At 47.5% G+C, this 14,621-nt stretch overlaps 2 protein-coding genes across 3 annotated transcripts in view; one reads left to right on the forward strand and one right to left on the reverse strand.

Moving 5' to 3' along the window:
* The window catches only part of STX18 (syntaxin 18), a 118,456-nt gene that overhangs the window by 97,623 nt on the left and 6,212 nt on the right, over nt 1-14,621 (forward strand). For both annotated transcript variants that reach the window (XM_061420796.1, XM_061420797.1), the window contains exons 7-8: nt 7,532-7,620; nt 14,049-14,107. In XM_061420796.1, coding sequence (XP_061276780.1) covers nt 7,532-7,620; nt 14,049-14,107 — 148 coding nt within the window. The remainder of the gene's footprint in view (nt 1-7,531; nt 7,621-14,048; nt 14,108-14,621) is intronic.
* Nucleotides 1,294-14,621, reverse strand: part of NSG1 (neuronal vesicle trafficking associated 1) — a 52,505-nt gene continuing 39,177 nt past the window's right edge. The window contains exon 6 of the mRNA XM_061420800.1: nt 1,294-5,546. The gene's annotated coding sequence lies outside the window, so the exon portion shown is untranslated. The remainder of the gene's footprint in view (nt 5,547-14,621) is intronic.

Genomic DNA, 14,621 nt, shown 5'->3' on the forward strand with positions numbered 1-14,621 from the left:
TTGCAGTCCTCCCTGCTGTTTCTCCCTGGCACTGGTCTCTACCCTTCTATATGTTTTTCTCATTTATACTCTTTATGCTCTGTCTTCCGAGCTAAACCTAAGTCCCACGAGGACAGAAATTTCTGTATGTGCTTTGTTCACTGCTGTAACACTGGTACCCAGAACAATACCTGGCACATAGGAGGTGCTCATTAAATCTTTGTTGAAAAGAATGAATGAACGAATGAGTAAATGAAAGAATGAATGAAGCCTCTATATGGAACACTGAATGCTTTTCGTTGCTGTGGAACTATTGCTTGAAGCAAAAGGAACTTAATGTCTCTGGGTGGTAGAAAACAAATAGAGTGAAAGAGCGTCATTCCTCACAGTTTATGTTTTTATCTTAAAGTCACTATTTGGATACTTTATAATCATGCCATTATCTCCTGACTAAGCCATCCCCACAAAATATTCAGAGAGCGTGCTCCCATTTAGCTTCTCACCAGCACATACAGGAGCCGAGTGGTGTGAAGAGTGTCTCTCTGGAGGCCGTCAGCATCCCAGCTGCAGCAGTTAGTGGCACTGCCAAACACCAGTTCCCCCATTTTCTAAATGCAGACCCCTGCGTCTCGGGACTCTCCCCCCTCCACCCCCCACCACCACTGGGTAAGGCCTCTCTCTTCCCCCAGGCATCCCGGCCCCTGCTGCCACTGGCCTCACTGTCCCCACAGCTCCACCCAGCCACCCTTTCCTCCATGGTCGTTAGCTGATGCTTATTTCACAGTCATCTCTTTCCTGGTTACATAGAGTCCCAAAGGGTCATAAAATCTGAGTTGGTGCTCATTAAAAATGTGCACACTTTATGTACAAGTTGCTGCATGTATAACAAGCTTTCTCTGCTTCATTTTGTCTGTTTTTCCTGAAAGAAAGCTTTACCATTGCTGCACCCCACCTTTATCTATTTCCTGTGTGTGGAGGTGTGCCATCCCTCCTTCTGAGGTAAGGGAAGGGGAAGCATTTGGTTGCAGCATGATGTCATGGAAGGACTGTGAACCTTGGTTTCAGTCTGGCCGCTGTCCTCCACTTGGACAAGTTACTTGAACTCTGAGCCACCACTTTTTTACAGTATCACATAGCTGCGGTTTGTTGTGAGCACTTCAGGAGCCTAGGATAAAGGGGTAAGCAGTGTCTGGCACATTGGTTTGTGGAGCCAACTATGAAGCAGTCCATTGCTTGACACTGAGGTTTGGCAGGATTCTTTATCAGTTGAACATTGGAAGTCAATTAATAGACTGGCCAAGATAGCAGAGGCAATTATGAAGGAAATTTTTTCTATTCATAAACAGCCTGGTATTGTATACAGAAAATTTTAAGAGCTCCACCAATAAAGACAAGTAGTAAATGAGTTTCAGCAAGGTTCTGGGATACAAAACCATTAAACAAAAATTTCATTTCTGTATACTTAATGAACAATCCAGAAATGAAATGTAAAAAGCAGGAATTCCTGTATGATAATATCAAAAAGGATAAACTAAACAGAAGTGTAAGGCTTATACTTTGAAAGCTACAAATCATTGTTGAAAGAAATTTAACATGATCCAAATGCATCTAACAGAAGCAGAAGATATTAAGAACAGGTGGCAAGAATACACAGAAGAACAGTACAAAAAAGATCTTCATGACCCAGATAACCACGATGGTGTGATCACCAGCCTAGAGCCAGACATCCTGGAATGCAAAGTCAAGTGGGCCTTAGGAAGCATCACTATAAACAAAGCTATTGGAGGTGATGAAATTCCAGTTGAGCTATTTCAAATCCTAAAAGATGATGCTGTGAAAGTGCTGCACTCAATATGCCAGCAAATTTGGAAACCTCAGCAGTGGCCACAGGACTGGAAAAGGTCAGTTTTCATTCCATTCCCAAAGAAGATCAGTGGCTCAGTCGTGTCTGACTCTTTGCAACCCCATAAATCACAGCATGCCAGGCCTCCCTGTCCATTACCAACACCCGGAGTTCACTGAGACTCACATCCATCGAGTCAGTGATGCCATCCAGCCATCTCATCCTCTGTCGTCCCCTTCTCCTCCTGCCCCCAATCCCTCCCAGCATCAGAGTCTTTTCCAATGAGTCAACTCTTCGCATGAGGTGGCCAAAGTACTGGAGTTTCAGCTTTAGCATCATTCCTTCCCAAGAAATCCCAGGGCTGATCTCCTTCAGAATGGACTGGTTGGATCTCCTTGCAGTCCAAGGGACTCTCTCAAGAGTCTTCTCCAACACCACAGTTCAAAAGCATCAATTCTTCGGCGCTCAGCCTTCTTCACAGTTCAACTCTCACATCCATACATGACCACTGGAAAAACCATAGCCTTGAGTAGACGAACCTTTGTTGGCAAAGTAATGTCTCTGCTTTTGAATATGCTATCTAGGTTGGTCATAACTTTCCTTCCAAGGAGTAAGCATCTTTTAATTTCATGGCTGCAGTCACCATCTGTAGTGATTTTGGAGCCCAGAAAAATAAAGTCTGACACTGTTTCCACTGTTTCCCCGTCTATTTCCCATGAAGTGGTGGGATTGGATGCCCCACACCCAAGGTAAGGGAAACCCAAGTAAAACGGTAGGTGTTGCAAGAGGGCATCAGAGGGCAAACACACTGAAACCATACTCACAGAAAACTAGTCAATCTAATCACACTAGGACCACAGCCTTGTCTAACTCAATGAAACTAAGCCATGCCCGTGGGGCAACCCAAGATGGGTGGGTCATGGTGGAGAGATTTGACAGAATGTGGTCCACTGGAGAAGGGAATGGCAAACCACTTCAGTATTCTTGCCTTGAGAACCCCATGAACAGTATGAAAAGGCAAAATGATAGGATACTGAAAGAGAAACTCCCCAGGTCAGTAGGTGCCCAATATGCTACTGGAGATCAGTGGAGAAATAACTTCCCAAAGAAAGGCAATGCCAAAGAATGCTCAAACTGCCACACAATTGCAGTCATCTCACACGCTAGCAAAGTAATGCTCAAAATTCTCCAAGCCAGGCTTCATCAGTACATGAACTGTGAACTTCCAGATGTTCAAGCTGGATTTAGAAAAGGCAGAGGAACCAGAGATCAAATGGCCAGTATCCATTGGATCATCAAGAAAAGCAAGAGAGTTCCAGCAAAACATCTACTTCAGCTTTATTGACTATGCCAAATCCTTTGACTGTGTGGATCACAACAAACTGTGGAAAATTCTTCAAGAGATGGACATACCAGACCACCTGACCTGCCTCCTGAGAAATCTGTATGCAGGTCAAGAAGCAACAGTTAGAACTGGACATGGAACAACAGACTGGTTCCAAATAGGAAAAGGAGTACATCAAGGCTGTATATTGTCACCCTGCTTATTTAACTTATATGCAGAGTACATCATGTGAAATGCTGGACTGGGTGAAGCACAAGCTGAAATCAAGATTGCCGGAAGAAATATCAATAACTTCAGATATGCAGATGACACCACCTTTATAGTAGAAAGCGAAGAAGAACTAAAGAGCCTCTTGATGAAAGTGAAAGAGAGTGAAAAAGTTGGCTTAAAACTCAACATTCAGAAAACTAAGATCGCAGCATTGAATCCCATCACTTCATGGGAAATAGATGGGGAAACAGTGGAAACAGTGAGAGACTTTATTTTCTTGGGCTCCAAAATCACTGCAGATGGTGACTGCAGCCATAAAAATTAAAAGACTTTTGCTCCTTGGAAGAAAAGCTACGACCAACCTAGAGAGCATATTAAAAAGCAGAGACATTATTTTGCTAACAAAGGTCTGTCTAGTCAAAGCTATGGGTTTTCCAGTAATCATGTATGGATGTGAGAGTTGGACTATAAGAAAGCTGAGTGCTAAAGAATTGATGCTTTTGAAATGTGTGGTGTTCAAAAAGACTCTTGAGAGTCCCTTGGACTGCAAGGAGATCCAACCAATCAACCCTAAAGGAAATCAGTGCTGAGTGTTCATTGGAAGGGACTGGTGCTGAAGCTGAAACTCCAATACTTTGGCCACCTGATGCGAAGAACTGACTCATTTGAAAAGACCCTGATGCTGGGAAAGATTGAAGGTGGGAGGAGAAGGGGACGACAGAGGATCAGATGGTTAGATAGCATCACCGACTCAGTGGAAATGAGTTTGAGTAAACTCTGAGAGTGGGTGATAGACAGGGAAATCTGGTGTCCATGGGGTCGCCAAGAGTCCAGACAAGAATGAGCGACTGAACTAAACCAAAAAATAGAAGGGGGCTTCCCTGGTGGCTCAGACGGTAACAAATCTGCCTTCAACGCAGGAGACATGGGTTCAATCCCTGGGTTGGGAAGATCCCCTGGAGAAGGAAATGGCAACCTACTCCAGTGTTCTTGCTTGGAATGTCCCATGGACAGAGAAGCCTGGAGGATTGCAGTCCATGGGGTCGCAAAGAGTCGAAGATGACTGAGCGACTCACACGCAAATAGAAAAGCATCTCAAGTTAATCAGAAGAATTAATGTTGTTAAGATGGTAGTACACCCCAAAATGATCCACAATTTCAGTGCATTCCTTATCAGAATCCCAGCTGATTTCGTTGTGAAAATTGACAAGTTGATTCTAAAATCATGAGGAAAAGCAAGGAACTCAAGAAAACCAAACTGTCATGAAAAGGAACAAAGTAGGAGGACTCACACTTCCCAATTTCAAAACAGACAGCAGGGCAGCAGTAATCAGGACAGGGATGCCTGCACAGGGATGGGCATGGATGAATGGAACAGAACTGAGAATCCAGAAATAACAGCATGTGGCTCTGGCCAGTTGATTTCCTTCAAGTGGACAAGAACAGTCTCTTTAACAATTGGTGCTGGGAAAATTGTATATCTACATGCAGAAGAACAAAGATTGACACTTGAGTCACACCATTTATTAACGCTAACTCAGAATAAGACCAAAGGCCTTTACAGAGCTAAAACCCTAAAACTTGTTTAAAAAACAACAACAACAACAAAAACCAGGGCTAAATCTTCCTGATCTCAGATTTGGCAAAGAATTAACAAGGAAGGAAAGTGAAAAAAGCCCATGGAATGGGAGAAAATATTTGAAAATCACACACCTAATAAGAGATCTGTATCTAGAACGTGGAAAGGACTTTTACAAGTCAGTAAGAAAACGATAACCCAATTTTTAAATGGGCAAAGTGGACTTCAGGAGGTGGTGGTGGTCCTGAGAAATGAGTCTGGACCTGAAAAGGGGGGAAGCTTAGAATGTTCCAGGCAGAGGGAATAGCATGAGTAAACACTCAGAGGCCACAGAGCACAGGGGAGATGTGGAATGCAGTCAGTGGAGGAAAGCACTTCTGGGTCAGTAAAACTCACAGAAAGGGGAGGAGGAGTGGGTCTTGAGGTCAGGGGGGCCGGAATGCAGAGGCCCTTGAGTGCTGGACCACGGAATTGGGACTTGAATCTCTCGGCATCGGGGCAGGCGGGAGGTCTGGGCAAAGCACCGGTGTTCGGGGCACCATGCTTCAAGTTGATTCTTAACTGCTGCAGGTCAGGATGGCTCCAGGTGGCTGCAAAGGAGAGCGTGAGTTCTGTTAACAGACTTCCCATTCTAGCTCAGAGGGGTTTATACTTGATTCTGATGTGAGTGATGTTTCTGTTTCTAATTTTGGTGTTCTTATCCTTAAACACATAGAAGTGAAAGCTCAAGATGGATACCATAATGAGGTCAAGTACAAGGTAGAGGCTGGAGAAGGGAATGGCAGTCCGCTCCAGTGTTCTTGCCTGGAGAAGTCCATGGACAGAGAAGCCTGGGCTCTGGCGGGGGTGGGATGTACATGTGTCATTTATAAATACAATGATGGTTCTGGCAAAAAAAAAAAAAAAACAGCCATTTTCTAAAAACTTGCACAAAGTCATGGACGTATTTTCAATAGGTTTCCCATATTTTTCTACATTTGCTTCTTTTTGTCCCCCTTCTCTACAAGGATGGTGTTTAAAAAAATTAATGCACATTTAATTTTCTTTTTTTGTGACGACATGTCCAGAATAATAACTGTACTTGGTACACAGGTCTGCCTAATCTGCTGTCTGTAAACTGACACCATCATTATGTACTTTTCCCTTATCAGTCTCCAGACAAAAACTCTGGACTTCTGCCTCCCTCATGGGACTGAGAGCAGCCATGGGAATTTAACTGACATCGGGGAGGAAAAGAAGCGGTATTTGCCTTTTAAGTACTTGGCAACCCGCTGATAAGCCCAGAAGCACTGCTGAGACAGCAGACAGAGTCACCTGTAGGAAGAAGACCCATTACAGCCTCCACCTAAGCTCGAAGCTCCAGCATCCACCCACCCCCGAGGAGCCACACAGGCCTCGCCCTCAGGGCCCCAGGTGGCACAGCCCCTTCTGGGAGCTGTGCTGTTGGTCTGCTGTCTCAGAGGTCTGGTCCATGTTTATGATCATGACGAAAACATTCTCTAGGTTAATGTTCCTACACCACCCGTCAGCAGTCTGTTCCCAGGTTGCTGTCCTGGAATACATCAGACTGCACCAAAGTGTGTCCTGGCACACGTACTAGCAGAAGTACAAGGTTTATCAGTGGAGTTAGTTACACAGAGAATTCCTTACAGTGGGATATTATGCAGCAATTTAACAGAACGAAGTAGGAACTTCCCTGGTGGTTCAGTGGCTAAGACTCCATGTTCCTGGTGCAGGGCGTTCAGGTTCCATCCCTGGTCAGGGAACTGGACCCCCCAAGTGCCAGAACCAAGACTTTGCATGCTGCAACTAAAGATCCCGCAGGCTGCAGCTAAATAAATAAATACTTAAAAAGTAAAGAACAAGGGAGATCTATGTGGAGTGACATAAGAAAATCACCAGGATGCACTGTGAAGTTATAAAAAGCAAGTTTTAGAACAACATGTTACCGTTGATATACCTGTGAAAAGCAAATAATTAATACCACACTCGCAAAACTATAAATTATTTCTGGGCTGGCGTGGGGGCAGGGGAGGCAGGGAATTGCTTATCTGTTTGTATGTGAACATGCCAGAGAGAGCCTGCGAGGCCACATCACAGCACCAATGAGTGGCTACTTCTGGGAGGGAAGGGCATGAGGGGTGGTGTGTCATTTCCTGTATTGTAATGAAATACAGGAAACATTTTAATGAAATTGCCCGTACATTTGACAGTCTTTAAAAAGCAGAGGGAAGGATGTAAGTGTGTGAGTATGTGTTTTGAAGTAAAGTCCACTTGAAAACTGGTCCTGAAAAACATCCAGTTGGTTTGTGACCATTGCTGAGATCACGGCAGTACCGAAACTGTATGGAGGGTCCCCTTTTGACACACATACACACACACACACACACACAGCACAGGTCCAAACATTGTAAAGGATCACACCACAGTACTTGAATATTAACCGAGAGATAATCAAATATGGATGGACAAAGCCCTACAATTTTGCTTCGTCTCGGGTTTTTTTAATATGCTTACCTCCTAAACCAACCTGTTCTAAAGTGACTATTTTGCTTTCTATTTATTTTTTAAACAGAAAAGGTTCCAGTCGAAGCACAACCTGAATTGGGAAGCTGGGGAGATGGCAAAGGTGAAGATGAATTATCCCCAGAAGAAATACAAATGGTAAGCTAGTCTCTTCCTAATCATGTGTTTTTAACTAGTTTTAGTAAGAATATTTCATTGAATAGAAGGTCATCCTAAATGCTGTTACCCTTATTTTTATGCTGAGCTTTAAAAATTATAGTTTAGATACAATTTTCCACTTGATTTCCTAATTCTTAGTATACTTTTCATATGCTTTAATTTGCAATAGCATAATTAAGGAAGAAATTGCCTTAGAATAACATTACTAATATTAGATGTCTTTTTGGCAGCAGTAAAACAGTCTTCTAAATGACTCTTTTATACTCATTGCTATGGTGCTTTTTAATTGTTTGAATTGCTGGTACATGATACTGTGAAGAAAGCGTAAGTAATGACTGCGAATGACGAGTGCCACTTTAACTGCCAGTGTCACCTTTTAGTCACCCATGCCCTAGTTGCCAGCTGCAGCTTATCATCTCCGGTTGAATTTCAGAAGAAAAGCGATAGACCTGGTCCGAGCCCCAGTCTGGTCCGTTTCTAGCAGGGCCCGGGGCAGGGGAGGGGAGCGGGGCATGCCCTCGTGTGTGTGTGTGTGTGTGTGTGTGCATGCGTGCACGTATGAATGCAGAGGAAGGGCTGTGATGTGTGTGCTGCACTCACGGCAGGATTGGAGGGCCACGTTGGGTGGTAGCTGCTGCTCACTGGAGCCTCATACATGCTTTGTACTCGGGGCTGTTTCACAAACATTCATTCTCTCGGATGAGCAGTTTCCCCTTTAAATCATCTCAGAAGCGTGACACTGATTCCAGTGATGATACCATTAGCCTCGATTTTCCTGGGACTTGCTCTGGGGCACTCCCTCGGAGGCTGTGGAACAAGAGGCAGAGCTCCCTGTGTCCTTGATAGACAAAAATAATTCTGAGCCCAGGAAGTAACTCAGATACCTTAAAGCGGTATAGGATACCCTGCTTCTGTCATGGTCCAGATACACCTCCAATTTGGGATACTTGCTCAGTGCTCCCCAGTCCAGCAAGCATGCCACCCAGAGGCCTGCACACGACTCCAAGCAGCAGTCCTTGCTAGCCAGTCCAGTTGGGAGAGGTTGAGGGTGATGGCCAGGGCGGGCAGTGAGGGCAGAGATGAGAAACGGGAAGTGGGCAGGACTTGGTGATCGGGGAGGGCAGCTGGGCGTGAGAGAGAGAGGGAGGAGAAAGAGCCGGGAGCTTTCTAACCTGGGGACACAGGATGCCGGCATTCGGGGTGATGCCCTCCATCAGGGGCAGGTGTGGGTCCTGGGAGGTGTCTGGTGGGTGCTGGGATCCCGGGCCTGGGGCTCCAGCTGGAGATGTGACCGTGGGAGACCCCTGACAGCAGGTGTTTGAAAGCACATCCAGGGTGGAGAGAGACACACGCCACCTGGGACACAGGGCCAGAGCAGGTCAAGGCGGAGAAGCCAGCAGACTGAAGGGCAGTTTGATCATGCTCCCCTATAGCTAGATGATGGCCAAATTTCCTGAAACCTCATAGTTCTTCAGTTTATACAAAATAAGTTTATAACTGTAAATGATGTCATGTGTTCCCCCAGATCATGTAACGTGACCACCCTATCTTTGCTAGAGATAAAAATATGTACAGCACTGTCCCTTCATTAAGAAAGAATACATTTGTGTTTAGGCAGAACGTAGCTTCTATTTAAGGATTTTTTTAAAGTACGCTGCCCCACTTCATAAAGGAAATAGGTAGAGGAATGGCAGGCTGTTGTTTGCCAGTTGTTGCCTCTCCCCCCCACCGGGCAGCGGTGAGCAGCAGCAGCATGTGAACGTCCACAGACGTGGGCTCAGAAGTTGTCGGCTGCACGGGGGCTGGACCAGAGGAGGGCTGGCAGCAAGGATATCTGTGATCAGCAGATGCTCGGCCCCAGTGAGAGATGATGCAGCAACGTGAGCTGTGAGACAGAGCAAGTTTTGAATCCTCTGTGTCACTTACTGCCTCTGTAATTTGGGGGCAAGAAGCTGAGCCTCACTGAACCTGAGCTTGGGAGGTTGACAGGGTTGTCAGGAATGGGGTCATGTATATATGAGCGCCCAGCGGAGTGCAGGGCACATAGCAGCTGCTCAGCGGCTGTTTCCTCGCCAACAGTGAGAGATTATTGCTGGGCCCATGGGGTCCTACGTTCCCTGCATGTTCAGAGGGTGATGTAATCGATGCGTATGAGAAACACACGTTCACATCGTGAGGTTTGTCTTTCCATAATGATGGCTGGAGCACCATGCGTGCCTTTCCTTGTGCTGTCTTGACGGAAGCATCGTCCAAAAACGTGCCAGTGACCAGTCCCAATAATGCTAGCTACCTCGGTGTCACGAGACTGGTGACCCTAGTGATCAGAGCCAGCAGGGCATCCCTCCCTAATTTTTATTGCGTTATTGCAAGAGGATGGGGCAGGAGGCTGTTCCATTCAGCACCGTTATGACAGGCTGTTTGATGTTCACTTCACTCCTTTCTTAATGGGGGCTCATAGCCAAGTACCATACCTTACAGTCCGACTGACCCGAATCTTATTTAAAAGGCTCAACCCTGAAAATGAAGAAAAAGAAATGCCACACTATTGGTTTTAAATTGGAAAGCGTTAATAGCAAATTGTGGTCATAATTCATAGTCACTGTTTTGGAATTTTTCCTCAGGGTAAAATAATGAATTAAGCTCTATAATAGCAATTTAATCCATTATTTCACCCACATGAGCTGTTGATACTTGTTCCAGAATGGCTGCGGAGCATTATGTAATTCTTCGCACATTTCCATTCATCACTCGTGATACAGGTATATTAATACCCCTGGGTTAATATAAGCAGATGTTTGTGGTCAGGCTGAGTGGAACCAAATTGTTTTCTGATGTTACACAGAGAAAAACACCTCCTTTCTGAGCCCACCTTCACTTTACTTGCCTCCAGTGAAACCACTGCACTTAGTAATCTATTTCTTCGGGGTAAGTTTTAAAGACATGAAAGTGACTCCTGTTCTTCAGTTCTTCAGTTTGCCTGAAAAGTGTCCCATGGCCCCTGTGCCATGAGGCAGGCCCCTGGAAGCACCAGGTGGGTGGCTGGCAGGGCCTGTGGTCACGCTTGGCTTACACATTGGGAACATGAGCATTGTTGATAGAATTTGAGCGCCACACGGGTGAAAGCTGGGGTCTAGACCCTGGGAAGGTTCACTGGGGCACAGGTGGAGGTCAGGGTGAGGGGCATGGAGCCACAGGTGTGAAGGTGTTTGGCACAAATAAAACATAACTGGAAGAGCCCCGAGCAGGTCTGGGGAGTGGGCTCCAAGCTGAGAGGCAGGCTGCCCTCTGGGCCAAGCCCCCCGTGGGTCCACTGTGTTGCTCTAGTGAACTCTTCTTAGGTCTTTGCAGCGCAGATATTTCTCCTCATTTGACACTCAGAGGCCTTGGGAGGAGTGATTTTCTTTTTCTGGATTAGAAAAGGATTTCTATAACAGCGTATGCACAATGTGGATCTGCAGCCTTTAAACCAGATTATAAACCCTTTTGGGAGGTCCTGTTCGAAAGTCTGGCCGACTTCTAAATGGAATAAAGCAGTTAAATCATGTCACCTGCTCTGTCCAGCGGCGTCTGAGCACTTGAGCTTTATTAGTTTAGACGCCCCATGTGGTAGGACTTGTAACCGCGACACCTCCCACTGTTGTTGGCAGTTGCTGGGGATCTGCACTGAGGGAAAGCACCGTATTCTGGGGTGAGACCTAAGCAGTATAGCGTGGAACAGCCCAGAAAGGCCGGCTGGCTGCTGTCATTTCTCCCCAGGACGGGCCTGCCCACCCTCCCCGTCATCTAGGCCTCTCAGCCCCTTTTTCAGGGGGACAGAGATGGAGGAAGACGCCGGCAGGTGTGTCTTTCCAGGGCCTGGAGGCCCCCCTGTCCTTGGTGCTGATTGTGGGGCTGCAGCTGCACGGTGCCTGTGTAGTGCCAGGGAGCCCCGCTGAGAGTGCTGTGCATGGACTCCTCACGCCCGAGAGACTGAAGGGACCCAGAGCCGTGTGGTCCTCTTGAACTTGAAACCGGGGTGCTGTGCTGCGTGCTTAGTCACTCAGTCATATCCAACTCTGTGCAACCCCATGGATTGTAGATCGTAGCCCGCCAGGCTCCTCTGTCCATGGGGATTCTTCAGGGAAAAAGACTGGACTGGGTTGCCATGCCCTCCTCCAAGGAATCTTCCCAACCCAGGGATTGAACCCACGTCTTCCACATTGCAGGCAGATTCTTTACTGACTGAGCAACCAGGGAATCCCAGGGAGGGGCCTCCAAAGCATTTAATGACTCATTTTGCATATCCAGAATCTGAGTCCTGGAGAATGACATAACAAGAATTAACATTCATAGAGATAAAGTTGTTACCAACTCTATTAGTACTCTAGTTTCCCCTAGTTTAGTGATGAAGACAGAGGCACTGAGAGGGTGTTACCCGCCCAAGGGCAAACAGCTTAGAAGATGGAGGAGGCTTCCCTCCTTACCCTCAGGATCAGGCAGGAAAGGATAGGAATCACCCACCATGTCTGTTCACACAGAGAAACTGACAGCCACACAGAAGGCCAGTGGCCGGCCCAGGGTCAGCCAGGGAGTCCCCCTGAGGACACAGGACATGGGTCATTGGAGCCCCTGCCGTATCCCCCACCTCCCCTGGTGTTGGTGGCTCCCTGCCTCACTCGGCAGATGAGAGAGGAGGTGTATGGGTTTGCTGCCCAGACAACCTCGGAAACCACCCTGCCTGTGCAGGGGACTGCGGGCAGCAGCCTGGCCTCTGCCTCATCGACCGGCCATCGAGATAGAAGGCTCCTGGGCACTGGGCTGTGGGAAACAGGTTCTGCTGTGTTGTTTTTTTGTTAATGCAGTTTCGTTGTAACTCCCGCCCCGTGCATGGAGCCTGCACTCCTTAAGGCTGGCCATAGACACACCTCTCCCCTCATCCCACCTTACTGCTTGATCCCTTCAGGCCTTTGTTTCTCTCACTTCCTCCAGCGATGGGGAATTTCTCAGGTAACTCCAAGAACCCATCTGGCAGGAAGTCAGAGCCAGAATGTGATCCACTCCCGACATAGCTAACTGGGAGCCCTGCAGAAGGAACAGTAACACAAAGGCCTGAATGGAAGCCACATGCCCTTCAGCTGGGGAGGGAAAAAAGCAAGCTTTGTTCTCGAGGAACATTCCAGTAATAAACCACCTCAAACCACTAGTTAATTTTGTTTAGGAATAGTTCAAAAGCATGAAAGGACTGTAGATTTAAAAGGTTGGGGCCATATTTTGTCATTAGAAGAATTCAAAGAAAATGCCCCTTGCCCAAAGGAAAAATCCAAAACCTGAGTAAAGTACCTGAGAGAATTAGTCAAATTAGCACCCACATGCTGAAGTAATAATATTTTTTTCTTAAATACTGGACTGCTGACAATTAACGGAGCTGATTCTTTCAAACTCAGGAGTGAAGTTATATTCCCTTGAATCGCCTTTTTGATGCACAGTTAGGAGGGCCATCTCAGTACCGTCTCAGCAGCCAGCAAGGCAGCCTGCTGTGGTTGGGGTGGCCCTTCGGGGGGGCTTCCCCAGCACTCCTCCAACCCCCTGCCGCTCCCCCTCTCTGTCTTCTGACCCGGTGGGTCTGGGGTGGAGTGGAGGCCTCAGTGTGGAGTGGCCCCATGCTCATGGTGCAGGGATGGAATGGACCAGATCACCTAGACCAAAAGGGAGGGAGGGCAGACCTTAGACAGCAGGGAAGGCATGAAGCCAGCAAGGGTGCTGAGGAAACCTGGCAGAGCAGCACGGGAAGGCACCAGCCAGGATAGCAAGGCTGCTCCCCTGCAGGGGCAGAGGCAGAGCACAGCGCACCCAGGTGAGCCGAGCCCCTGCCCCTCATCTTCCTCATCCCTGCTGCTGTACTAAGGCAGGGTGGCCTGGTCCTCAGCTGGATTTCCAGCCTCTGCAGGCCAAGAGCTCCCTTCTCTTCCCTGTGCGGTGCCCGGCACAGAGGTGCCTCACAGGACATTTGCATGTGTGACTGCAGCTGGAACAGGTGTGTGGGTCCAGGCAGCTCACAGTCACACAGAAGGTTGGAGATACACACAACGTGGTACACGCATCATGGGGATGACCCACACTTCTCCACGCTCGCCATCAGTCATAAAAGTCAGCTTGTACGCTTGCGGTTCAAACGAGCGAGTTGAGAAGTCTAGCCTCAGGCAGCCCCACTGCATTGCGGGGTTTCATTTTCTTCCTGCAGCCTGGCTATCCTCACGTGAATGCTCAAAGTCTTCCAGTAACGCTGACTCACTCCATGCTGGAAAGAGGGGCTCCGGCGTGATTCTCGGAGGGTGGATCAAAGAGTTCTGCACAGACTCACTGTGCTAGACACTTGCCTTTGGGTGGGTTGCTTTGAGACTCTAGTTAATGTGTGTGTTTCCTTACAGTTTGAACAAGAAAATCAGCGCCTGATTGGTGAAATGAACAGCCTGTTTGACGAAGTCAGGTATGTTTGTGGGGTTCCCGGGTGAGCAAATGGCCTAGTTTACAACTTTCCCAGAAAGTAGAAACTTTACTCATTTAGTTTGGTGCTCAGGCATCCACATGTGGCCCTTGGGCCAAATGTAGCTACCCCTGCCTCCAGCCCCCCGTAAGGAAGCTGCGCGAATTCACTGCCCCTCAACTTGTGGGCCTGCGAGGTACCCTCTGTGGGCCGCTCCCAGGCTCCCAGGTGCTGCAGCCCCATCTGAAAGGTCATGATGGCACATGTCATGACAGCTGCCAGGAGGGGATTGTCTGTACCTAGCTACCCCAAGATGAAAGGGGTTAATTAAGTATAAATAGGGACGGCTGGCCGGAGAAGGCAATGGCACCCCATTCCAGTACTCTTGCCTGGAAAATCCCATGGACGGAGGAGCCTGGTAGGCTGTAGTCCTTGGGGTCGCTAGGAGTCAGACACAACTGAGCGACTTCACTTTCACTTTTCACTTTTGTGCACTGGAGAAGGAAATGGCAACCCA

This window comes from Bos javanicus, chromosome 6 (assembly GCF_032452875.1).
Source record: "Bos javanicus breed banteng chromosome 6, ARS-OSU_banteng_1.0, whole genome shotgun sequence".
In the NCBI taxonomy this organism is placed as follows: Eukaryota; Metazoa; Chordata; class Mammalia; order Artiodactyla; family Bovidae; genus Bos; species Bos javanicus.